We start from the raw sequence: 27,715 nt of genomic DNA, 5'->3' as shown, positions 1-27,715 counted from the left end.
GCAGGAGAGATGTGGAAGGTGTCTGGCGGTTAGAGCCCTCCCCAGGGTATGGGAGCACTGGTCATGGCTCCACCAGGTCTGCCTGTGCATAATTCATTAAACAGTGAAGTCTACAGTCTGGTGCTAGGGTGGACCCAGATGCCCTGGTGCAAACCTTCCTCACTGGAGTGCCATGTGCCCTGTTGTGTTCCCAGGCTGGTGATGGGAAAACTTTCCTGGCTGGTCTGGGGTACAGAAATGAATCCTCCCTTCTAGAAGAGAGAGATGAACATCACCCTCTCGGTTCTTGATGAGTATTATAGTGTCTTGATTCTCACAGGGAGCACCATCGATTCTTCTGGACGTGCTTCAACAAAAGCAAACCACGTCCTCCACATGACCATCCAGAGCACATTACATTTTCAAGCCGCGAAGTTTTGGGGCAGTGGTGGTGGTGTAGGGATCTCTTTCTCTACATCTTCCCATGTCTTTTATTTCCTCATGGTCTTTTCTTTGCATCAGGCAGTTGTGACTGTGTCCTTACAACAGCTATATCTAGCTGCTGGAGGTATTTGTGCTCAAATCTACGTATCTTCAGATGATGATATTTTTCTGATTATAAAGCTAATGGAATAAAGCAGAACTCAATCAAAGCAGCTGGGCTTGAAGTGCGTTAATACTTAGTACTACCTTTTACTATTGTAATTATGATTTATTTACTTTTTTAATTGCTATCTGGTTTACTTATCTCTATGAGAGACATTTCTCAAGAGTATCTTTCTGACTATAGTGGTTTATTTTTGCAGGAAAATGCAGGCATTTAGTGGGGTGGAAATTACTTCCTTATTATTTAAAATTAAGTCAGCCTGTCAAAATGACCTCATTGCCATGCACAGGGCTCCCTTTTTAATTCGTTCTCAGCCTTTCCAGCAACTGAAATTCTGTGCTGAGATGATGTACATAGGAGGCTTTTTATACATATTAAATGCTACGTATTAGGAGGATTAAGGCCGCATAAACATTTTAGAATTGGGGACATAATTAAGAAACAAGTTTTGCAGCAGGGATAAAAGAATGTCAGTTTTCCATTGGTCTTGTAAACTGCTTTGCTAGCCAGGAATGAAGTTGCAAGGATGCCTGATGGGAATAGAAGGGACTCTTGCCTGCTCCTGGAGGACTCCAAGTTTTGCTAAATCAGGACAAAAGTAGAGAAAATATTTACATATAAATAATTGGGATGCCAGTGCTCCCTCCTTTTCTCTTCTTGGAATAAAAAAGAAGAGAATGGAAAGTAGAAAAGGGCAGAGGAGATTGAAACTTGTGATGAGTATAGGAAGCAAAAACCTTAAGAGTGGGAGAAAAGTGCCTGTTGCCTGTGGAGGGAGGGAAGAAAATAAGGGGTAAAGGGAGGAAGAAGAGGTTTCTGACAGCAGCAACCTGCCGTCCGGTTGGGCCCACAGGAGTTACTTCAGGATCAAGAATCAATGTCTGTCTCTCCAGTGGGCTGGAATTGCCAGAGAGGTGGTGCAGTGGTGGGCAGGGGTGCAAACTGGTCCCCCCGCGGGGTCAGCACTGCAGCAGGGGAGGTGTTGCAGCACACCCCACCTATGGCTGCATCGCAGTGGGAGGGGAGCATCTCTCAGCAATGCTGTCTTAGTCCCTCAATAAGAGCTGATACAATTAAAGCTGTGTAAAACAAAGCCTAGTGGCAGGAGCAGCCAGCTTCAAACCCGAGTCTTGGGACCGCCAATCCCAAAACCACCCTTGCCAGTGGGAACCAGTGCTAACTCACTCCCCATCCCTGGAATCTAAAACCTCAATAACTGCACATGTGCTGTAACTTGTGCTACTTTGGTGGATGTTTCTGGTGAAAAAAGCACCTATGAACTGCTGAAGTACCAAAACCGTATAAATAAGAGTCCATGAGAAGAAATCGGAGCTTGCTTTCCTCCCACGTTCAGAGCTTCCTTTGTCCCATCAGCTGTGGCATTCCCCCAGCAGCACTTCGGAGGTGGGAAGCACACCTGGGCTCTTACCTGCCTCTCTGCATTTTGTTTCAGGTGATTGCAATTAGCTAAGGATCCTGCCACCAAACTCTGTTGGGACAGCAAGATGTTGGCTTTTTCACATTTAACACAAATTACTGTGAACCATCACGAGTGTTTTATAGATAAAGTTTCTGAGGTTAAACAGACTGGGCTTTAGTTTGAAGTATTTCATCTGTGTGTTGCAAAACTGTAGGAAAAAAGCTCACAATTTTCAGATAAACTAGTAGATTTTAATCGCTTTTTAAGCGAAGTCTGGTAACTTCAAAATACTGTTTAATGAAGGATCCTAAACCGAAGAAGTTAATATTTTTTCATTTTGAACATTTAGTAATGGTTTCAGGCCTATTCCAATTTTACACTGTTTTGCATTATGTTACAAGTAACACTAATTAATTTTCTTGGTAATGCCAGTGATTTTGAAATTACCAGTACTGGTGGGAGTAAGCGGGTAACTCTAGGTGCAGCAGTCCCCTCTAGTGGGTAAAATCACACCATCCCGATTTTGCATGACCTGCTGCCTCCTGCTCATTAGCACTGGCTGGAAAGAAAAGCTTTGCTTTTCCCCCAGATAACCTGAAGACTTTGAGTTGATTTTGTCTTTTTATCATTTTTTTTATTTGTTTATGGTATGTTATTTCTGTTCTGAATTCTAACGGAAAGGAGAGAGGGACATGTGAGCCTCAGGTTCAGTTCGTACTTGTGAACCTTGGTTCACAGCAGTAATTCCCCACATGCCCTAGAAATCCTGCTAAAAGTGTCATCAAAACTAGCAAGCTTTGCGTGAAATACTTTATTTCCACAAAACATTCTGGGAGCTGAAATTATTTCTTAAATAACAAAAGGGGACTAGGCGCTTCATGAAGGACAGGTTCAACAGACTTCACCGTCCAGCTCCTGGCTCAGCAGCTCATCTAAACCCACTTCAAAATCCTTATGCACTGGCATATTCTGATTCAAAGCTATGTCCTTGTAATATTTCCCCGTTCTGTGAGCAAGAAGCAATTATGTTTAGGTTTTAGGAAGCCATTATGGTCAATATAATAAAGAATACCCTTCCCCAAAAAACATGTCTGCCCATTTGTTACAATTCTGCTGTGGTGCAGCTGTAAGGGAGAACTGTTTCTAACACCCCACACCTCTCTTTTGTTTTTCTGTTGCATAATTGCGATCATGTTTTTAATTAAGTTAAAATAGGATACTGCACCAAGCTTCTCAACAGCTTTCTGAATTTTGTGATCTATCCCGTCAATCGACTGAAATCCGAGCCCCATCTCCGCTGGTACCACACACACTGAGTACAAGCCACAGATATTTGCATGAACCAATTTAGCTCTTAAAAATATTTCTTCTTGACTGAAGCATAAATTGCCTTTACCCTAATGCGCTAGGTAATGAATTGCATTTGAAATACGTTTATTTTTAGCAAACAAATGCTAATGGCAGCTTGCTGTTAAAAATAAACTGATCAGTTGGCACAGAGATAAGGGCTGGGGAATCTTTCTTTCCCTGATCAGTGGAAATGCCCTTTGTGTAAGTCACCTGGGGAGAAAACGTGATGTCCCTGTGGAGGTTAGTCCCTCCAGCTGGGGGAACTGCAAACAGCAAGTCACCCCTTGCCACCTGAGCCCTGGCTTACAAATAGCCTCTGCACTGCAGCCTCTCCAAGGGGCTGTCGTACCTCCTGTGGGGCAAGGGTTGTAAGATGGAGACAGGGCATTTTTCTTCTCCTCTCTCCCTGTGGGATGTCAGTGGGTGCAATACAGGTTTTTTATGTGCCTCCAGCTGTGCCTGGCTGCAGGGAGTGGGGGCATTTTGGTGGGGGGAGCGCTCTGGGGCTCCCACTCCTCTCCCAGTAGCTGCTCTGCTGGCCAGCAGGCTTTATCCCAGGCAGGCTTTTCCTATTGTCTAAGCGAAATTTCCCTGGCTGCACTTTAAGCCCATTACTTGTCACATCCCCAGAGAGAATGATTTATTCCCTTCCCTTTTGCAGCAGCTTTTTTTCATAGTTCAGAGTGTTATGTCTGGTAAGTCTGCTTTCCTCTAGACTAAACAGTTCAATTGCCCATATTTTCTCTTGCATTAAGATTTCCAAGGCTTCTGATCACTCTTGTCACTCTGCTCTTGTCTTTACCCAGTAGGTCCACTTCTCTCTCATAGTCTAGTGCCAAAAATCGAACCACACAGCTGAGCCCTTGCTGAGTAGCCTGGCAGAGCTGCTTTGCACATCTTGCAGATACATTTTCCTGCTTGCACATTTGTCCTTTTTCACAACAGAAGGGGCCCCATGGACTCATGTGGTCAGTTGGTCCCTAACTTATGTTTGGTACAACTCCTTCTTCTGCCCATGTACATATTGCTATTTAATGTGTCCTATTTTTTAAGGCCATTTCTCTAATTCATTATATATGTTGAATACTGTTTCTGTTACAACACACTTGCAGCCCCTCCTGGAGAAGTGTGGGCTACAAATGGCAGATGACATCCTCTATTCCATTGGAGATCCTCTATTCCACTATCCAAATGGTTAATGAAAATATTTTAACAACATCAGACCTAAGAGAGATTCCTATGAAACTAATAAATGCAGTCCTTCAGCTGGACAGTGAGTTGCTAATCACCACTCTAACAATATGTTTTTCCATCAAGTTTTTCATGTATTTTCTTAGCAGTCTACTTAAATAGTGTTTCCTAAATGCTGTGAGAATGTTTTTCAGATCGTAGCCTCAAAGGTGAATACCACAGACAAGATTTGCAGGGACGGTTCAAGTCTTTTAGTAAACAGGCTTATATAAGAAGTGGAAAACAGATAACCTTCCAAGCACACAGGAGCTACACCAACCAGTGTGCATCAAATACTTGTGCTATACTTTCAGTAGATTTTCTTTCACTTCATCCAGCATTGATGAGGCCGCTGTGATACAGGGGCTGGTCTTCTCACCTCATTTTAATTTGTGGGTGAAGTATTGTGAAAGTGCTGGTTCTAGTGATAATTTGGTTACACAAAGATGCCCTAAAACCGGAGAGACATGCTCACAAGGTCTAACTGCACCACCAAAATCTCCTAGGTGTGGCAAATGATGCCTGGGAGCAACCCAGCTGCAAAGCTGCGCTGGACTCCTGCTGTCCCCTCCAAGGCGTTGTATTTTTGCTTGCAGGTGTTGTCCTGTGATTCTCAGCACTCCTGGGGCTGGATTTGCCCTGGGAATAGTTTCACGGTGCAGCATGGAAGAGCTCGCCCAGCTCTCCCAAGCCACACAGAGGATATGTCCTTCAGCTTCCAATAAAATAGCCTAAAGCACATCTGCTGCTCTGCACCATTCATCCCACCTGGAGCAGGGACCCAGTTTGGCACCTGTGGGCCAGTGAGTTTCTCAGACATAGGATTTACGGAGAGGAGGGATCTTCTCCTCAACAACAGCAGGGGCAGTGGCAGACTCCAAGACCTCCTACTCTCAGGGCTGAATGTCTGCTGGTCTCCAATGGGTCGTTGCACTGGGGCTCACCTGGCCCTGGATAATTTTGCATTGAAAGCACACAGTTACATGGTAACCACACTAGAAAGGGCTCCTTGTAAGAGGAACAATGTTAACTTTCCTGTGAGAAGTTTGAAGTCACAGACAAGGAAGTGCTTTAGAAGAGAAGGTGTGACACAAATCTGCTCTTACAGGCTCAAGTCAGGAGGGCTGGCAGCTGCCACCATTCCACTCCAGAAGCATTGAGGTTGTTTTCTGGCTCCTAAACTAGTGTGAGACACAGCCCCTGCTCAACAGAGATTACAAATCTAATTTTGAACACTATTTTCCAGCATTTTGCTTGAAAGGTAGGTTCAAGTAGGGCACTGTCTCCTTCTTGCTGCCAAAGGATCTTATCCACTGAGCTCTAGTCAGCAAATGCTGCCTTCATTTAGCAAAAAGGACAGTTTTCATGGAGGACCAGACAAGAAAGTCTGAGTCATTGCTAGTTGAAAATTACCCAAAAAAAGCTGATAATTATAAGCTTAGCAGAAAATTCCAAAGTCCTAAAAGATAATCTAGTAAACATGATTTATTTCTTTCATATGTAATCAAGAGAAGGTTCTTAACTTGGGAAAGAAAATCCCAATGGGAAATCCTTGACAGATCCACAGTGCTTCTCATTATCGTATGATCTTACAAGCCGAGTTGGCTCTGCTGAGTCAAAAAGGAAATAGAAAGGTCCAAAAGGGTTTCCAGCAGATGTAGGTTGTAACAGAAAACATGGCTGGGAGTCTAGATAAAAAGCACTAGTTTAAGACAAGTAAATCTGATGCCTTATTGACAGGCTTTAACATTTTCTGGGACAAAACCCATTACTTCATAATTTTAGACTGCAAGCTAAACTAGTGTTATAACAACCAGAAGTCAGGAATCCCAGTTAAAGATTTACCCATGGTAATGTGTGTTCCATTAGCAGGTAACATGAAGGATCAGTATTTTATGACCTGCCACATATTTGAGTCATCTGTCATGTTTTATCCTTAGATATTGAAATTATTTGACAGCTCTAAAGTAGAAAGAAGCAAAACAGAAAAGACGGTTTTTGCTGGTGTCACAGTCTCAGACAAATTTAACAGGTAATAGTCTACAACAAGCAATTAAAACACATTGGTCTCTTATTACAGAACAAATTCTATTCCCTGGGGCCTGAGGGAAATGCATCTCATAAAATATGCTGGTTTTATCTAAGACAGCACAAACTACATTTTTCTTGCATGAAAAAAAAACCCACAGAAATGCTGCTACTTAGCAATGCGCAGAAGAATACTGACTTGGTCACTTCACATAACAGGGAAGCAGAAAGGTCCACTTGCAAAGCCTCAACACTTGTCTTCTTGTTTTCTGGTGGGCTCCAGCTACTCAGACCTCAGATACCAGAGTCAGCAGAACCACAGACCTAGGAACGTACCCATATGGACGATACTGTGTATCTGTTGTCCAGATAAAAAGCACAGCAAAGGGAGGAGATTAGATTAAATAAAGAGGAGGAAAGGATGAAGATGAAATGCCTGTGCAGTTACCTACAGGTTTAGAACTGTCACAACTGCTCATGCTATTTTTTTTCCCAAGTCCCAACTCTGAGTCACATGCTACACTTGAATCTCAGCTTTCAAAAAAAAAAAACCCCAAAACCAACAACCAACCAACCACCAAAACCCTTCTGTTCATCATAGTTGCAAAGAAAACCCCTAGCTCTCAGGAAATGTGAAGGAAATAAGAAAGAAATCAGGCTTTTCAGAAGCTCGTGTTTGTATGTCTCCCTGGTTTGTGAAGGTTTGTGGCTCATTAAGGCTTTCTGGAAAACAAGGACTTCATTTCATGAGCAGCATTGACAGGACAGGTCTTCTCTCCCTTCTGGTGTGGAACGGAGAAGGAGACATTTTCATTTTTATTTGGTTCTCTAGGTAGTTACTCTAAAAAAGCCAGTTTCCAAAGTAGGCAAGACCTTGTTTACCAGAGCACTTGCTTTCATTTTCCACATCCCCCTAGAATAACTGCTTTGATGTGATAAAAACAAGAAGGACCTGAGAAAACGTCAGTATCAATAAATTGGTATTTTGCACTGAAAAACCCTCCAATATAGAGCTCCTACAGGCAGTACCAGGAAAGCCCAGGAGAGTGAAGAAATCTAAATGATGGCATTTTTCCCTGTCTTCAAGCAGTCAATAATAATATGGAACTTTACTAGCAATGGGTTGTGAGAAAAACCTCGGAGAACAGAACAGACACATGGTGCTGCAGGGGACGTAGGATGTAGGAATGACCACCAAGCTCATCTCCAGGGTTTGGTGACCCACCACTTTGGGAGCACCACGAAACAACCACCTTTACCTAACTACAACCATGGCTGATGCTCTCCATAGTGTTGCCCACATGGAGTGAGCCACCCCACCACAGCAGATGCTCAGCCCATGGCACCAGATGCTCAGCAGCATGTCCCAGAGACAGCCCAAGGTGGGTGCTAGGCCACCTCTCCCTGCTCTGCGTAACAAAAGCTCAACTGCCTTAATCAGGCACATCAGAAAAAATAGAGGTTTTTATTTTTCCTTGAGTTTCTGCTTATTGTTAAATTTGCCAGGACTGAAGCAGCAGCTTGGCTCGCCCCAGCTGCACGGACTTTGCTGCCGGCAATCCCCTGCCCTGCAGTCCCAGAAGCCAGGCAGCCTGCGCTCTCCCCCAGGGCTGCAGCGATCTGAGAGGATGTGACCGCTAGAAAAGGACTGCAAATTAGGAGACGTTTCAGTGTCTGAAACGATGAAATATTTAATCCCTGCTCTCTCTGGGATATGCATCATCACAGATTTACTTATCTCAGCTCACTGACAGCAGTGGCTGACAAGGACGATGACAGCTGACATGCATTAACCCAGCCGCACAACACAAGCTATCACTCCAGAGCAGAAATCCATCATTATTATTTAAGCACCAAGGAGGTGTCTCAGTTGGTGCCGGATACCAAACACAGGCGGCACCTGCACTGAAAAGTTGACGCTGCTGGGGTCTGTCGGAGGCAAGGGGCTCCCAGCACAGCCCCGAGCCCTGGTAGCCCAGCATGGCCAGCAACAGGTCCCTGAGCATGCCAGCGCTGAGGGTACGTGCAGGGTCCCCTGTGCTCCCACCACTGACCTGGCCATACCGCGATGGCAGAAAATGAGAGGGAAGGATGGACAAAAATCATTTGATAAGGGGGTAGGAGGGTAGGAGCCTTTATTAGAGCTTTGCTAGAGCTACACAGCAGGACAGTGCATTAACCTCCCCACACACACATCCCTGAAGGCTGTAGGTGGAACGAAAGGCATCGCTGCACGGCTCCTCGGGGAGTGCTGCTGCAGGTGTAACTGCGCAGGCCACACTGGTTTTCCCTTTGTCTAACTCCCTGCTTTTTTACAGGTGAGTTTCATTTCTGAGTAGATCTGTATCAGTCTGTTCTTTATCTAATGGGTTGTTCTGAAATGTTACTGTCTCTGAGGAAGGGGTGACTGAGCTTTGAGGGATCCTCATGAAACTTTTTTGGTTTGAGGGCGTGGGGTGGGGTTCCCCCACCCCCCCCCACAACCCCATTAGTGTTTTCCTCCAGACTGGTTGCTTCTTGAGACCACCCTGCTGTCTCTTGCTCTTACAATGCCTTCCTTACATAGAAAGGTGGCATTTACACAAGAATTGCCTTATTCTTATTGGTGGGAATTTCCAAAATAATGGAAAAGTGTGCATTCATGTGCGCTGTGTGTGAATTAGGTGTAGGTGGGAAGGGGGAAATAATCATGGAATGGTTTCGGTTGGAAGGGACCATAAAGACCATCCAGTTCCAACCCCCCAGCCATGGGCAGGGACACCTGCCACCGGACCAGGTTGCTCAAAGCCCCATCCAGCCTGGCCTGGAACACTGCCAGGGCTGGGGCAGCCACAGCTTCTCTGGGCAACCAGTGCCAGTGCCTCAGCAGCCCCACAGCGCAGAATGTCTTCCTTATATCTACTCTGAATCAACCTTCTTTTAGGTTAAAGCCATTCCCCCTTGCCCTGTCACTACAGGCCCTTGTAAAAAGTCCCTCTTTACCTTTCTTGTTGGCCCCTTTAAGACTGAAGGCCACTATAAGGTCTCCCCGGAGCCTTCTCTTCTCCAGGCTGGACAACCCCAGCTCTCAGCCTGTCTCCACAGGAGGGATGCTCCAGCCCTCTGATAATATTTGTGGCCTCCTCTGGACTTGGTCCAACATGTCCATGTCCCTATGCTGGGGGCCTCAGAGCTGAGCACAGTGCTCCAGGTGGGCCTCCCTCGACCTGCTGGCCACAGTTCTTCCGATGCAGCCCAGGCTATGGCTGGGTCTCTGGGCAGCAAACGCACATTGTCAGGCCATGTTGAGCTTTTTGTCCACCAGCACCCCCAGGTCCTTCTCCTCAGGGCTGCTCTCAATATATTCTATCCCCAGCCTGCATTGGTACTGGGGGTTGCCCCAACCCAGGTGCAGGACCTTGCACGTGGCCTTGTTGAACCTCATGATGTTCACGTGGGCCCACTTCCTCAGTTTGTCCAGATCCCTCTGGATGGCATCATGTCCCTCAGGTGTGCCGATAGCAACACTCAGCCTGGGGTCGTCTGCAGACTTGCTGAGGGTGCACTCAATCTCACTGACCACGTCACCAACAAAGGTGTTGAGCAGCATCTATCCCAGTAGGGACCCCTGAGAAATACCACTCGTCACCAGTCTCCACTTGGACATTGAGCCACTGACTGCAACTCTTTGAGTGTGACCATCCAGCCAATTCGTTACTGGGATGGATGAAGAAGCCACCAAAGCTCCTAAACTCTGGAGCTGATCTTACACTGTATGAGGTGTGATCATTCCAGAGGAGGCAATAAGATGGGTTATTTATAGTGCCACATGGATGCCACATCTGAGTGTTAGAGAAGGCTCTGCTGGAGAGCTGGAGCTTGTAGAAAGAGCTGCCCTTCAGACCGCTGATGGTCTTCTCACTCCTGCAAGAGACACCACAGGTTACAAGTGAAGTTCATATGGTTAAGGCTTCTGTATTCACACCTTCATATTGACAGGCCTCAAGGACAGGGCCAGAAAACACTGGATGTATTGAGATGCTTACAGACTGATTACCCAAAGAGTTATTTACTTAGTCTCTTTTGTGAGGGCATTACGTACCAGAGCCATCACCAGGAGGGACTGTGTGTGGGGAGTGCAGCAGCATGCAGAAATGGGACAGTGGGAAGAGCAGAAAACAGCTGTGACATGGCACTAGGGAGATGAAGCGATTCTGGATGCAGAGGGTGGCATACAGGGAACACCTGCGTCTGCAGGGCTCCTGTGGGAAGTGGGAAGAGGTGGGAGCCAACAGCTTCCCTCCAAGGACTGGCTCCCTCAGACAGGAGGAAGGCAGTGCTAGGAGTGATGCTCTTTTTGTTGGCATTGCCGTTTCCTGTGCACAGCAGTTGCTGAGCCTCGTATGGCTAAAGCTTCAGGGCTTGCTGAATACACCAGGTCATCACCTTCCTGTTCTAACCCAGAGGAGAAAGAGCACAAGCAGGACACTGTACCACACCTGTCATTCAGGGCTGCTGCTAACCAGCCTGTCTTCCTGCATGCTTTTCAGCTGGCAATTTCATAACACAGCTTTCCACTTTCTTCTCTGTGATGTTTGTGGTTTTTTTCTCTGCACTGCTAATCACAGTCTGCCTTCTGTGCTGAAAGCTCTTCAGGGAAGGAATCTCCTCTTCTTCTTTTGCAAGAGTGCACTTAACACTTCTACAGCAACTCAGAAAAATGTTTAAGGGAATAATATATATTAATAGCAATAATAAATCCTTATATCTTGTCCAAAGCCTGCATAAATCAGTTTTGCAGTAATCCTGTGGGACAGCTGGAAAGGGAAGATGTCTGAAACAATGCCTTTAGAACCATAAGCATCCAACACACTCCTTGCCACCCATCAGGCAGGTTTCCATGATGGATGGTGGTCACCAAAAACCTCGCCCTCTCCTTAGACCCTGGCTTTGCCATGTCCAAAATCTAGCCTCTGTTCTAGCTGAGTATCACCTAAATGCAAGAGATTTTTTTTCAGTAGTTTGACATGTAAACTTATAACCTTGGAAATTATCATGGGCCTTAGGCACAGTCCCAAATATTTCCTATTTTCCTAGAGAGTATGTAGCCAGTTAATTTATATTCTTGTGCTCAGGTAAGGTAATCCACAGTTTTGAAATCTCAGACTAAAAAGCTTCTCCAGATTGTTATCTTTCTGTTTCCCATAAACATGTAACTTGGCACCTGTATCTTTCTCAGAGGCAAAAATGGGATCAGTGTTTGCAGCTCATTAGCAGGTTTTGATTGAGACCCAACATTAACAGCAGCCACCCATTCCATGAAGAGTTTGTGGTCAGGGCGAAGGACCCACCGCCTTGGTTTGGTCAGCCCCTGCCCCAGAGGCACTCTGGATGAAGGCCTCCAGCCCTGGAACCCTTCCCCCACACTCCCAGCCCCAGCCCAGCCCACTTACCAGATTTTCTCTTCCCACCAGCACAAGTCCCTACAAAGAGAAAGTCTGGAAAACTTCTGGAAACCCCTGGATGTGCCTTTGTACAGCAGGGAATCAGGTGGGATTTGTGCCATGCTCCCAGGTCACACAGCTTTGGCACTGGCTGGAGAACAGGGAAATTCATTTCACACAAAGAAAGTTCAAAAGTTTTCATTATTCTGCAGCATTTAAGGTTCACCAGCATTGATATTTTTTACATTTTCTGAGATGTTTAAATTGAACTTGTTGTAGATGTTTTAGTTATTATGCTATAATTAAAAATCAGCAAATTATTTCAGGAAATTCCGTTCACAGAAATGCCATTGTAACATGCCAGAATGGCCAGAGAACTGTCATGGCTCTTGTTCTTTCTGTTATGAGTAAAATCACATTATATGAATCGGGAAATCATTTGGAGAAATCCAATCTGTTGAAAAAAAAGAGCAGAACTCTGTTTCTGTCACATTGCTAAAATAAGCCCCATCGTAGCAGTTTCCTTATGCAGACATCCTGGCTGGCACCTTCAAGAATCTGCCTCGATATCTTGGCTTTCTCCCAGGGCCAAACTCCTACTCTCTGCTGCACAGAAATGCAGGCTGGAACCAACGTGACGCCGGAGCACCACGCTTCCATCAGCGCTTCCATCGGTGGCGGGCTGTCCCCAGCTCGGGCGTGCTCATAGCCCCCTGCAGCCCACGCTGGCCCGGGTGGCACAGCCTGGACAAGCAGAGCTTTGGATCAATGGATCAACAAGATCTGTTTTCCCAGACCAAAGATGTGCCAATGTCAACTTCTGACATTGCCCAGCACAAGAAAACTCCTGGAAGATGTAAAGCTAATAAAGCTAGATACAAACTCTTATTAACAAAATGAAAAAAGGTAAGAGGACACAATGATAATGCAAACATTGTCTGGCCAATCTGCCCAGGACCTTTTCAAGTTACCTCCACTGACATGGCTGGACCCTCAGAGGGGCTCTCAGCAAACACACACAGATCAAAGTTGGTAACAGTTTTTAAAGACGATGGAGACCTTTCTGAGCAGTCTGATCACGCAGCTTGAAGGCTGGTGAAACAAACAAAAATATCTATGGATCCTCTGGGTTCCAGGGGAGAAACTGAAAAACAACTCCAGCAAATGTGCAGAATATAAAGAAAGTAAAATATTTTCTCATTAAACAGTTAAAGAACAGGAAGAGTTTAGGAATCGCTGTTCAGGGACTCCTGTTTAGTGACAGCAATTTATTAGACCATCTGGGTAAAGAAAGACTGCAGCAAACCACACGGAGGAAATAAAAATAGATGAACAACAAGTAACTGATTTTGCTTGACTTGAGCCTACAACTCCGTGGAGCAGGAAGCTACTTCATGTGAAAGACGTTATTGATGAAGGCATTTCAGTCTCCCTCCAGTCCTTCCAACAACATACTAGATCTCCCATGCCAGCAAACCTATCCTGAGACGTGACTCCCATCCCAAACTTGCCAGAAACATCACCAAGTACAAAAGACAAATTGATGAGCCTTCTGGAAAGGGACCACCGGAGGAAGGAGCATCTCTGTGGTGCTCCACAGTAAAAGAAAACTCTTTAGAAGAAAGAATAGGAGGCTTTTTGCTGTGTTTGCTCACTATGATAAAAATCTTCCTTTTCTTGACAGGCACAGAGCAAATACTGAAATGGAAGAAAACACTGCCCACTGTTCTGGGATCTCATCACTACATTTCAGTGTTTCAGTACCCACCTTGAGCAGACACACAACCTCCTCCCTCGTTCAGGGCACGCTGTGCTGTGTGTGATGGTAGCAGAGGGGCAGTTGTGCCTTCTCCGGAGGTACACCAAGCTGTCCAGCTGAGGGACCCAAAAGCTGTTGGTGGCAAGGCGTGGGTAGTAGAGCCATCACCTGAGGGAGCCCTGTTCCCATCAACCCAGACTGGTGCCAGCAGATGACGGGGATGATGACTTGCTCCATCCTTGGATAGGTCTCTCTTCCCTCTGCCTGTCACTCTCCTCCTGCCTTTCTCACCAACACATACACATATGTTCTCTTCTTGGAGCCACATTCAAACCAGAGGAAAGCCACCTGAGCCAGGGATTAGGAAGGGTGGCAGGGAAGCTTGAATCCTGCCCAGATTTGGCGTTTCGGGGCCCGTCAGTGCCACCAGGTTATATTTAGGTGCAGCTGAAGGAGGATCTTGCAGAAATAAGAAAATTGCCAGGCTCTGATGTGCTGCCTTCTTTAGGCTGCTCTAACCCTGGTTCTCAGGGTTTGCAGTCGAAATTCACCTGCTCCCCCAGGCATGGTGTCGCTGGCAAGAGCAGCCAAGCTGACTGCCACACATAGCTTGGCTCACGCCTTCCCACCAGGCTGGCCCACTCTTTGCATTCCTACACCCAGGCTGGTGAGCCTTTAAGCTGTTCAGCTTATTTTACTGACCCCTCCCAGGCTGGGGTTGAAATCTTAGACCCACCTTCTGCAAAGCCATTTGCTCGTCCATGAAGGCAGTCCTAGTACACAACTAATTTCCAAATAAATCTCTCCTTTCCCTACTCCACACAAGGTGATCAGACTTCATTGCTTAGTCCTTTTTTTTTTTTTTTTTTAATTGATTTGTCTTGACAACCACAAGTTGTCAAGAAAAAGTAAGACTTTTTCTTACTCACATAACAGCTTCAAAAAACTTTCTGTCTGGAGAAATAAAAGAAAACATAGAAGATAATATTTCCCTGCTGTGTCGCTCTTCTCCTCCCGTAGCAAACTGCCTAGAACCAAACAGCCTCTGAACTGACAGCCGTTTCTTCCTGCCATGTGTCAGTCTCCACACAGAGCAACAGAAAAAGGCAGAAAAAACAATGTAAGAATAAACTGGATTTTAAAACTACAAGAATTGGCCAGAGTGTGGCAGGGAAAAGCAGGACCTAGACAGCAGGGCAGTCATGAGAAGCATGAAGTGTGCAAGGAGTGTAGCTTTAGGTCTGCCAAAGCGCTGGGTTTTTTTCTTGTGAATGACAGTATATGAGTTGTTGATGGCAAATATCTGTCCGTCTGTATGTCATACAGGGATACTGGAAACCTGGCAAAATTGATCTGACTGGATCCTTCAGCAATTTTTCTGTTTCTTTGTGGAAGATGTCCAATAATAGAGCATTCTGTCTGTTCCATGATTAACTCGGACCATCACCACCTTTGCAGCCCTGAAACCGCCCTCCCAGATGCTAGAAATGCCCTTGTGCAGGCATGAACTGAGCCTCCTGCCCTCAAAACAGCCTGGGCCACCTTTGACAGACATCCAGAAAATTCTTGAATGCTCTTGAAACCATTTCCTACAGCCCTAAAACACTTCCTACAGCCCGTGCCCAGGAGTTCAGCTGCTGCCACTAACAGGGTGCATGAAATACCACCTGAAAGATAGAATAAGCCCCACCATTCCACACAGCTCTGGTTTCACGGGGCTTGCATACCGAATCAGTTAAAACCTTGTCGGTTTTTATGTGATGCAATTCTATTTTATTGCAAGGAAGTGCTGCGGCAGAAGAGCCAGCTCGCACACCCTTCTGCTGAGACGAGCTTCTCCTCTAATGCCATAAAGACCAAACCATCACCTAATTTCCACCCCAAAGTTTTGTAAAGTTTTCCTAACTCCCCAAGGTTTGCTGTGTACTCTCTTTAACCCTTCCCCTCTCAGGTCACCTTTGGTAGCTGTGAGTGACAGCAGAGCAGACAGTTGCCGGATCCTGCCCGCTGGTTTGCCAGGAGGAAGAAGGAAACGTGCTCAGGCAGCGCTGGTGTGGGCAGGTCATTTATCATGTCTTGAGAAGATGTTGAACAATTAAAGCACTGAAAGAGGGCTGCTAGCCAAACAGTTATGGAATTTCTCTCCATTCTTCCTTCCATCTCCATAAGGCAGCCTTGTTCTCTCACTACTGTGTTTGAACAGCAGTGCAGGGGTAGGGACCAGGGAGCACAACTCACCCACCTCCTGGCCACACAGCTATTTCCAGGATGATCTGTGGGCAGCATCTCCAAAACACATGCTAGACTTTCAGCTTGGATCACCAGGGCTCTTAAGAGTTTGGAGAGGACCTGAGTTGGCATATGGCTGTTTATTGAGAGCACAGTATTTGCCCCAGGATGGCTCTCCACAAGCACCCCTCAATGAAGCCAGGGCAAAGGATGTGTAGTGCATCAAGAGGGGAAAAGGCACCCATGGCAGGTGGGCAAGTGGAAATACACATTCAGAGGCAAATGGGAATATGGATTATTCCTGTCTCATCACATGGAAAACAAAATCATTCCTCCAAGCCACTCAGATAGGTTTTATATGTGTAAAGGGAATATCCTAAGAAATAAGAGAAGACAGGAACATGAGTTGCCTCATGCAACTGGGCATCTACCTACTTTCATGCCTTTTAATTACACGCATCTGGATGTTGCCCAGGCCCTGAATGTATGTTGCCATTTGAATTTAGGGATGCAATAGCGAGAAGTGGAGCTTTAACACACTTAGCATTGCACCAACCCTAACATAAACAACGAAACCATCTACCTGTGGTTATGAGGGCTGACCCAGCTCACAAGCAGAAAGGCGAAAACTCCAAGCACCTCATTAAAACTGAACTTGTCCAAAATTTTTGGCCTACTGCCTGGGCAGCAGTGTTATGCAGGGTGCATCAGAAGTCTGTTTTCAATTGCAGACCTTCAGCACAATGTTTCCCTCCTCCTTCATCTCCTCCCACGCACCAAACCCAGCGCCAGCATTCAAGAGAAGAGAATGTCACTCTCTAGGCTAGAGGAATACTGTGGAGACACTGGGAAGAAATCTCTGGTGCTTCATTAGCCCATGGGTTTCTGCCAGCTGATGTGGTTTCAGAATAGCACCAGCTGTGGTGTCACCATGAATGTTGCTCTCTAGTTTGGTGTTTGTGTGTGTTTGGAGACAGCGACAAAAGATTAACTCTTGGAAAGGTTATTTTCTAGGTGCTAGTCAAGTAAATGGTAAAGAAAGTTGCATAAATATAGCTGGTGACAATTAATGGTGTAAAGTGTTAAGACTTTCAGAGAGACTGCGTATTCAGACCTAGAGGGTCTGCCTTTTTCTGTATATTTACTACCCATCTGACTGCCTTTACAGTAACAGCAGGTAAGGGACTATCTGAAATTTGGTACGTGCTTTATACCTTGGCAGGGAGCAACCTGGAAGTCTCCCATGATTCATCTTCAAAACAAAGAACTATCAATGGCCTCTCTCTGCTAATGTACATAAACACAAAAATGCTGCAAATGCCTCCAGGTTGACTGTACCCCAGCTCTGCAGTCAAACAGAAGAGACTGCCCTAATTGAACAGGTCAAATACCAATAATAACCATGTTGTCAGGATGTCAGCCCAACAGGCAGCCTTTCAAGGCTTTAAATAGAGAACTTAACAGCAGAGCACCTAGATGGTTTGGGTAATACAGCTTTCACGAAAAGTGCTTTCATTAACTGATTACTAGGCAACAGCACTAGAAAAGGGTTGTAAAGTAGCTCTGAGAAAAGAAACTTCAAGGAGTCAAAAGCCTATGATGTGATACAAAGCAGACTGAGGGATGTTGGATGTGAATGACTTATTTCTGCCTTATCAGCTAGGCATCTCTGGCATTTATTAATTTTCATTTCCATGTGTACAACACCTGTGTGCAAATTTGTCAAAAAAACCAAGAGGTTTTAGTATGTTACAACTGAAACACTGAGTACCACTGGAAATCCAGTAAGCACTGTTAAGGATTTGAATAACACAGGTACTTGAGATTATGATTAAAAATAATTGAAAGAAATGGCTCATTCAGTTCTATTAACTATAAATTGTTCCTAGGAGTATCAGGGCACGTGCTCCTCACCATGCAACTTTGGCTTTCCCTGGATTTCAGTCTCACCAACCATTGTTTAAGAGGCTCACAAAATATCTCACTTAGCAAATACACAGACTGGAGGCTTAAGCACTTTTTCTTTCTTTTATTGAGTAGCACTACTTACCTATATTAATAATTACCATATCAATTAAATTAGTAATCATATTAATAAAATGCACCAAAATTCCCAACAGACCATTTTTAATAGATTATATTTATCACAAATATGTGCATTTCTCATCCATTCTTTGTCCTTCATTTTTGCCACATTTCAAAAGGATAAAGAAAGCTCATGGAGCTCTCAGTGGCAAGTTTTCTTTTCAGTTGGAAACTACCATCCCTATTACATACTTGTGTCATAAAAGTGTTTTTACCACAGTCAATGCCATACTGCATATTCATTTCCTGACGAAAGCAAAACTGATCCATTTGTGTTCTGCAGGGCCCCCCTTAGCTCACCTTCTGTTTCTCGCATAGCTTATTTGCTACTTTCTAATCTCAGCAACATCAATTAAAAGTGCCTTCTTTGTAAAATGTATGTGGACTACAGATACGTGCTGAACGCTTGTGGGCCATAACAAGTCAGGAATTTTTTTCTAAAACAAACTTTGCTTGTAAAGCGTCGATTTGTTGGAAGTTGATGGGGGAAGCAGGCATCCAGGGTCCGTGGCAGAAGGATTAGCCACCAGTGTGCTCCTTGGGTCATGGTACCACCATCCTGAGCTCTCAGGTCTGGGCATCCTGCTCTGGGGTGTCACTTTCCCTGACATCTGCAAGTGAATCAGCAGAAGGACAAGGTGACCGTGAGTGTCAAGGCGGGTGAGGAATTGGTGGGAATGGGAGAAGGTGACTGCTCCATCTAACGGAGGGGGGGGATTCAATATTTCAGTCTTCTTACAGTAACATTTTTAAGAGTTTCTAGTGCTGAAACTCTTAGTTCACCACCATTTCACAATGAAATTCATTCTTATTGTGATTTCCCCTGAGTTCTGCATTCCAGCAGTCTCCTGCAGAGGCCTCTGCATTACGATGAAGGCAGTGGGGTTGTGATGAGGGTGGCTGTCTTCTCCCCCAGTCTTCGGGCTTGTGGGACCTCTGACCAGGGAGCCTTTCACAGGACACAGCGGGGAGGCTGCCTGCCAAATGACTTCACCGTTTGGTCTGAGTGATCCAGGAGAGTTCAGCTAATGGTGAATTTGAAGATGTCATTTGGTGCAAAAGCCTTCTGATCAATGCCAAACGCTGGACCAGTCAGGTTTTTACATTTCTGTATACATAGGTACTTGCACATATACATTCTCATTAAGCTCCTGTTCCGGTGCATTGCCCTCTGCGGCACCAACTTATGGACAGTGACCTCCAGTGAGGAGAGGGGAGCCTTGGTTGCCCCGTTTGCAGTGCCACCGCAGCCGGTGTCCACTCTCCTGCGTACGCGCCTGTTTACGGTACATGGAAACTGGATGGGTGAAAATTAGTTTTTAAGGAAGCGTTTGCATTGAAAACATCTCTGTCCTCATTGGGGTCTGCTCCTGCAAAAAGTAACACAAGGTGTTATTTCATGCTGTTTACAAATGTGGATTGTGTGGTCAGCAAAATGAAAGAAGTTATTAATATGGAACAGGAAATGTCAGGATTTTAACTCAATTCATGGTACTCACGTAGCAAATGTCGTTCTTGCCCCACACACATTGTAGCTTTATTTTCATATTGTTCAAACTTTAGATGAAATAATCTCATTATTTTTGACTTCTCGTGTCAAATAGCTGATGAAACCTGATTTTTAAGAATTCCAGATTACAAATCTTTGTCGTATCTGAAGATTAAACTTGTCATTTTTCATGATAAATGGAAATGCAAATAATGAAGTGTATTAGAATATTGATCAGAGTCTTGCCCTGAGCCAAGCACAGCATGAACAACTTTATGTTTGCTGGCAGTAAACCAGCTTCTTTCTTCTCTCTGTTTTGCACAGTCCTACTAAGCCAATCCTCACTAGAATGAGCACAAAACAAAACGAATAACAGCTTTTGTACATCAACATTAAAATGAGAAGAAGCTTGGGAAAGGGCCTCTAACAGAGAAGAACGCTGATGAGTGCAAAAACGCGTGATGGGTAAGCACCACCTTCTAAACGTAGATCAACCAGACATGGAAGTGATTTTCAGAAGAGAAATGCAATCATGGATTACACACCAGCTCATTAGAAACTGTTGCTGAATACAGCATCCAGAAGACATGCATGAAAAGTCACATTTGGGGAATAAATTAAAAGGGGTGTAGTTGTTGCTAGATAAACATATGTAATATATATGCATTGAAGAGGTTTGTAAATGTCATTTTTTTTATTCTGATGGAAAGCAAAAAGCTTTAAAACCTTTCACAGTAGAGAGGCAGTTAACTCCAGGCTATTCCTATACCAGTAGCCAAGAAGCTGTTAGAACATCTCTCTTAAATTAGCATTTATAAATAGACTGAATGTTTCCATCACCTAGTGGAAAAAGCATAACTTCTACTGCTACATTGCTGCACTTCATTTACTTCACTGTATAATAAGTTGACTAAAACTGTAAAGCTTCTCAATTTTTACTGCATATGTGTTCCAATTAATCTATGTCTGTAACAAACTTAACACTGAAAAATTATTTCTGACCTATATTCTAGTTCTATGAAGCATATAAACTGTAAGGTATGTCTGACTGAATATCATAGTACTATAATTTCCCGAGGCACATAGAATTGTTAGTTTTTGAAGTGACAAAATAAAAGCACTCGATTTCTTTTTTTAATAGGAGAAAGTAATTTACCCCTTAAATATAATACAGAGCTGCTCACTGCAAGGGCATTTCTGTTTTTTTCCCTTGTTCTGCCATCTAACCGCTGAGTGACACCCTCTGGTCCGTGCTAATGCCAATCAGGCGAGGTGATCCAAGGATCCCTTTAGGCCTTAAATTCAATACATAAATGAAGAGACTCATAAGCAAATACACACTGCAAATAGCTATGTGAGGTCTGGGTGCACAGAGCCCTGGAGCACCGGTGGGGCTGGTGCTTCCCTTTGCAGGGCTCGGTGGGTGGCTCCCCAGAGGACAGCCTCATTTCCAGAAGCCCCTGAGCAGCAAAACAGGGGGAGGCCGAGAGTTTTCAAGAAAGACCCCACAGCAAAAGGCCTGGATGCCAAGTGCCAGGCACAGAGCAACGGAGGGAAGCAGGGACCCCAGGTCCTCTGCTCCACTCCGATACCTCCCAGCGTGGCATGGGTCTCCTCCTGGCTCAGGACTGGGCAGGAACACGCTGCTCCCCACATTTTTTCTGCCCTCTTCTGCGTATTGCAGCTGAATCCAGCCCAAACGGACCCTGCAACGCTATTTTCTTCAGATTTTTTTAAGCCTGTTGCTTCATTCTTTGGCTTGTGAGGAAAATGGCTAAAATAATAATTCAATGCTAATGTTGATCCCAAATAACACAATATGCTGAAGACATGAGCAAAATATGAGTTAAAACTGTTCTTTAACCATTGGCTGTACAGTACAAATTATTCCAGATTTTAGTGCATGAATCTCAGAAAATTTATTTTATTTTTGAACAAAAAAAATTATCTTTAAGCAAACTGTCAATAAATAAATACAGGGAACTAGATGACTCTTCTACCTAGCTACCAAGGTCCCAGTGTGGCACTGCTTGTCTTAGAGACTGAACGCTGATATGGGTATCTACCAATTAAACTTATGTGTGAATCTGGGCAGCATTTTTTAAACAAATACGTTGTTTTAATACAAGTCTGTCCTTGTCACTGTGTCTAGGAGTCTCCCCTGACTTCTACAACACCAGTGTTAGAGCTGGTCAGAAACCCCATCCAAATTATCAGCCACCATAAACATATTCCCAGTACCTGCTACTGACCTAAAGGGGGTGGAAGTAGTTTACACATGAGGCTTCATAAACTCATTAAGGTCCCACTTCAGACAGGTTTTTAAATCTGTCATTAGTCCAGCCAGTGTCAGCTGGAAAATGCACATCCTTAAGGGCCAGATGCCTTCAGGAGTCCCTGTTAAATCACGTCTCAGTGAAGCCTGTCTTCATTCACTGCCACACTCTCACCTCAAAAGCCTGTGAAAGGGTTTGCTATCTGGATGTGCTATCTTATCACCCTCTTCATTTGCTCCTTAGGTTTACCTCTATTCCACATTATTGCAGTCATGGCACTTTTGCTGCAACAGAAATCACTGAAACAGGGTTTCTCTGTATGGTATTATTTTATTACGGACACTAAGTTTTGCGTCATGGTGACTGTGTAATGTAAAATCCCTTTCTAAATATACACAAACATTGCAAAAAAAGTGTCATCACAAGACCTTGCAACCCTGCCAGGGCAGCTCAGTGAATATGTACACAGTCAGAAGGAAAGACATACCAGGATGTACATCACTAAATGTTGACTCAGTATGAACAGTATGTTTTACCTTTTTAAATGTTACCGCTTTCCCATCCCACTCCATTGTAACTTGTCAACTGTAATTTTTTTTAAGTCAACAAACTGTAAAGAAAACTGTTGAAATACTTGATTTTCTGTAAAAAGTAATAACAACAATAATTTTTGTTACTTTAAAGTATGCTTGGTATTAAAGTACCTAATAAAGTTCAACAATGAATTTTGTAGCATACTAAAATAAAGTGTGATAGTGCTTTTCTCCAGCTCATCTGTGGTAACAGCTGCTGTTATTGGGATTACTGTCCTCCTCCTAAACACAAGCCTGGCCACCTCCTATACACTTGTACCTACACAGATCCCTGAGGTATGTAAAGTCCAAGGAAAATCTGATGCCTTAATGTATGCAGGGATTTGCATGCATGGATCAAATTCACAGTGTAAGAACTTTGTTGCTAAGTCATCTCCACCCTCTCAAACCTGACTATATATATATATATACACATATATAGGCAACAATATAAAGTTCCTGATCACTTTTTTTTTTTATAAAACTTAGTTTATAGTAAGAGAAAAGTGCAAATTATTTAGGAATTAATTATAGTTAAATAGAGAACTGCCAGGTTTGTAGGATGCTGAAGTCCTGTTCATTTTTATAGGCAATGCCTTTCAGTTATTCCTAAATATCTCAAGTGGACACAGTAAAGCTCAGGAACTGATTCCCCCTAATTTCACTACATGAAGTTACACTGGAGCTGTCAGGGGCTGTCCCAGATGTGCATCATCCCAGAGTTTGCACCAACAAGAGGTAAGTACTTTCTTGTCAAATAGACGCTGGATTTGCCTCCGTGATGCTGATGCAGTGGTATCCGTGTTTGGTGATGATCTAGAAATGATTGTGACCAGGGTCTAATTATTCCCAAACTCCCAGGCAAATCTGCTATATTTTGACAATGGATCAGCTTCCCTCACACCATCCAGCTTCCCCTCTTCTAGGTAGGAAAAGGTAATGCTGGGCCCAGCAGCTTTCTGTCCATTTTCACTCTAGTCTGATGTCCTTCAAACATTTAAAAGTTTTAGTAGTTTCAGCTGATATTCTGAGGATTTGAAATGCAGTAAGAACTAGAAAAATTAAATTAAAAAAAACAAAACCAAAACAAACAAAAAAAAAACCCAAAACACCACAACACCACATTTGTCCTGACTAGTTTATACATTGGAAAGCCAGCCATATGCTGAGTAGCTTCTCAGGCAGTGCCAGAAAGCAACATAGGTTTTTTCCCCATGTGCTAAACCCTAGTGGTTTACACATTTCTCCTTTCCAAGGAGCTCTGTGCAGAAGGGAGCATCTTTGTCTGCTGTTGGAGTAGCGTGCAGTACCTGCACGCATTGCAGCCATTCCACCTTGATCTGTGATCCTCATTGGCTTACATTAATATTTTGAGAACAGACTTTCATGGAAGACTCAAAATTCTGCAGAAAGTAGAATATGTACTTTAAAAATTCATGCTCTACCCTTTATATCAAACAACGTTAGTCCCATGCTGCCAAATACAAAAAGCCAAGGCTTGCAGTGATCAGATACTGCCGTGACACTTTCTATTACCCATATGCCTCTCTTAAATTTTTGCTTTGTGTTACTTCATACTGCCTTCTGAAATGCCTTTTGCATTTTAAAAAGTAAACTGCTATATCCTTCCCTTCTTTGAGATAGTCTTGTAACACCGCTGTGGGCAGTTACATAGCTTTTCCACTTCACAAGGTGACAAGGGAAGTATTGCCTGTGCAAGAGAGAAATTTCTGGGGAATAAAGTGTAAGCAGGCACACTGTGCTCACCAGCTCCCAGGAGGAGTTGTGGCCCCTAATGGCCTCCGAGACACTAAAAAGCTCCCCTCCTTTTGAAGCGGTTCCAAAAATTGCTGCAAAACATTTCCCAAGACCACTGGTGTAAGACCAGCCTCCAAGTTTGAACATCAGCTCAGTCACCTGGGAAAACAGCCTGGAAGGAAAGATGCTCCAAAAAGCTAGGAGCTGGGGCTGGGGAATTTACCTCCACAAACTGGTTTCAAATTAGCGTAACAATATGGATTATTACTCCTGGTTTTGTCAAGCACAAGTTAGCTTTATATTAGCCCAATATAGCTGTAAGAACTGTTAATAAGGAAAATGAATTATGTATTCATAATTGTTAATAATAATTTTTAATCTATTACCTTGCTTTTTCGTAGGGAAAAAACTGAAATAAAGGTTGCCAAAATCCTATATGCTAGACTGATGTCTCTTCGTGGGATTGTTTTTTTTTTAAACATGTAGTAATCCTATCAGTTTAACTCCAGAAGATGCTCTGGAATGTCAGTTACATTACCAGTTATACAGACTTAGGATCTGGCCTTCGGGTTTTAACACAGAAAGGTATAAGTTTGGCTCTGCCGTAGAGAAGATCAGGCACCTCATTACTTTGACGATTCTCAAACATGGCCTTCTTGCAATGTACCAGGTAAAGCACTGGGATGTCAGCACAAATATTAGGCTTACAGGCATGCAATTAGCACCTTGATTCTCCTTTATCTGGCTTTATGCCAACACACTGCAAAATTAGTAATGAGCTAGGTGAGAGTCCTCTCTGTTTGCTTCATTTTTTTTTCCATTAATAAAATGAAATTAGTTGTAGTGCCACTGGAATATTCTGAGGCTCAATTAAGCACTTGCTGTATTTGTTGAGTTTCTCAAATGGCAATTGAAAATAATGTAAAATGTTACATGCTTCAGGCAATGAGCTGAGGTGGTCGGTGGCATCAAAACAAGGAAGTTTTCTGGAAGAGCTTTTAGGCTATCAGCTGCTATATCTGGCATCAAGGAAGGAGCTGGTTTAGTCAGTATAGCTGAATTCCATGTATGCTTCAGAAGGATAAGGAATACAATCATTCAGAAATTCTGAAAGAGCTTCCAGCTTAATACATGTCACTGCTGTGGGGTTTTATGTTGTGGGTTGTTTGGTTGGTTGTTGGTTGGTTTTTTTTTTAATCTGCTGTAATATAATACGAAATTCCCCATTTACAAATTTTAATTAATTTTGCGTTAAGTAATGTGAAAATTCTTCAGCCACAAGATACGCTGGGGATGCTGAGCGCAATGGCGGGGTTTCGGTGGAGCAGCCCCGGGCAGCGATGGCTATTGAGTATATCTGTGCTGCCACCTAACGGCCAGCCGCTGAGGCAGCGGGCCACCCAAAGGGCAGCTGTGCATTTGGGTTCACAGAGATGAAGTAACACAACCAGCGGACACATAACCTCCTGTGCCTCCCAGGAGCAGGGCAAAAATCAAGAGGCAAAACCGTCAGTGCATTAACCCGCACTGGACAACTATCAAATTTGAGAATTTCTACACTTATATTTGAATTTCTAAAGACTGAAGAGAACATTAGCTTCATCTCTGTACATGTGGATGAGAACTTTGCCTAATGTTTTAAAAGCGTTTTCCAGAGCTGTACAGCCCAGTGCTTCCCAGGGACAGGTTCCTGCATTTCCCAGATAGGACAGACGCTAATTCTCTACCCTCACAAGGAGCACGTGGGTGATGATGACATTGTCTTCCCTCTTGGCGTATGACTAATTCAGACTTGCAGTGATGGTATATACAGCTTCTCTCTCATTTCACTGTAGTCGCATCACTTTATTAAAGAATATTTAGCAGCCTTCTACTTTTTCCAGTTTGTGGATCCCACACAGATTTTTGAGATCCCTTCCCAGATTTCATATACACACATGACCCTACAGAATATGGAACTTATTTTCAACAAGTGATCTTTTGTATATCTCCTAAAAGCCACCTGCGCATCCTCAGACTGAAAATCATTGTTCCAGAAACACGTCTTCTTCTGGGACTCAGTGCATTCCTATACCCCCTTTCCCAAGAGCTGTTAATACCCACTGTTTGCTTCCCTCTCCCTCCTTTTCTCCCTGTTTTTCCCTACTCAGATGTTCTGTCCAATCCATTGAATCCCTTACCCAGAAAACATGATGCTTAAAGCTGGTTTGAGGGAAAGGGATGGTCTGCTGTGATTATACAGCTTAACATGAAGTAACCAGCAGGACGACTTTCCATCACCTGAAAAGGCTGGGGGATGCTTTCATGATGGCTAGCTCCTTAGCTAGAAATAAATAATCTGTTGATCATATCTGAAAATCTAAATCCTGCAGAGCAGAATAATTTGGACACAGAGCCCCACTCCCCGAGGAACATGATGACTCAGCAGGGTGCAGACCACCTCTGAGAAACAGACAGGACACCAAAACTACAGAAATAGTGCAGGGGTTGAGCCCACCCACACAGCAATGTGAATTGTAGGAAGGCATAGCAGAAAAGAGGAATCAGGACCGGGAGAGCTGAATGCAAGCCCTGAAGAAGAGAGTCCCCTATTGCCATGCCAAAGAGTCCTTCCTAAATCCCACAGCCTTTAAGATCCACTCTCACCTCCAGCATAAACTGGGCAGGAGGGCCTGTATCAAGGCCCTAAGTGGTGTTTGAGAGCATGAAATGGAGGGATGGAAGAGCACAAGTAGCAGGCATCAGAAAGAATGGAAAAGTTAGGTAGCTTAAGTCAAACCCCTGTACCAGAAGATAAGCATAACCAGCCAGCATTCCTCCAAATTGCTCCTGTTGGAAGACCAGAGGTTAATGAGGCTACTGAAAAAACGACTCTGAGACAATACTCAATGTAGCACTGGTGAGCTATGGTCATGCAATAGGAGACTCATGACCATCTTCAAAGGTGACAGAACAGGGAAAATTGATGGTCCCTAAAGGAACAGGATATCAGATTTAGGCCATCCTAGATAGCGTCTGCTCTGAGCATACTAAAATCTGATGAGATTATGGATTACTGGGTTGAAGGCTCTGAGCAGCTAAAGCCCCTAATCCAAGAGAAAGAAGCAGGGACTCTAGAAGCCATTAATACATTAGCCATGAGCAAAAGTGTTCTGTGAAGGTGCAGCGAGACCGCCAGGCTGTGGCAAGCATATCAGCAGCAATGAGTCCTTCTTCCCACAATCCCGAAGAGACATTCCCAGGCCCCTACCACTCCCTGGTAACACCAAGGGAGTGTCTGGGGAATAGGAACTGGTGGCGGAACCATCCTACTTGGGCACTGCCTGAGGAAGGAAAAGGCTGGGCATGTGGCAATGCCCAGAGAAGCAAACTGGAAAAAGTCCAAAGCCAACACTGGCATTCAGACAGGGTTTCTAGCAGAGAAGCTCCCAAAATTATAAGAAGAGTACGACCACACACATCTGTCCCATGCATTTCACACCAAAGCACCTGATGGTCTTCTCAGAGGCC

General features: G+C 44.2%; 1 protein-coding gene and 1 long non-coding RNA gene across 4 annotated transcripts in view; one reads left to right on the top strand and one right to left on the bottom strand.

Moving 5' to 3' along the window:
- LHFPL3 (LHFPL tetraspan subfamily member 3) overlaps positions 1-22,618 on the top strand; it is a 252,144-nt gene extending 229,526 nt beyond the window's left edge. For both annotated transcript variants that reach the window (XM_056339537.1, XM_056339538.1), the window contains one exon: positions 19,924-22,618. In XM_056339537.1, coding sequence (XP_056195512.1) covers positions 19,924-19,952 — 29 coding nt within the window. In that variant the 3' untranslated portion in view covers positions 19,953-22,618. The remainder of the gene's footprint in view (positions 1-19,923) is intronic.
- Positions 14,784-27,715, bottom strand: part of LOC130149661 (uncharacterized) — a 66,673-nt gene continuing 53,741 nt past the window's right edge. For both annotated transcript variants that reach the window (XR_008821979.1, XR_008821980.1), the window contains exon 3: positions 14,784-19,480. This is a non-coding gene — a long non-coding RNA (uncharacterized LOC130149661). The remainder of the gene's footprint in view (positions 19,481-27,715) is intronic.

Source organism: Falco biarmicus, chromosome 5 (genome assembly GCF_023638135.1).
Source record: "Falco biarmicus isolate bFalBia1 chromosome 5, bFalBia1.pri, whole genome shotgun sequence".
Classification (NCBI taxonomy): Eukaryota; Metazoa; Chordata; class Aves; order Falconiformes; family Falconidae; genus Falco; species Falco biarmicus.
This window is presented reverse-complemented; position numbering and strand designations above follow the sequence as displayed.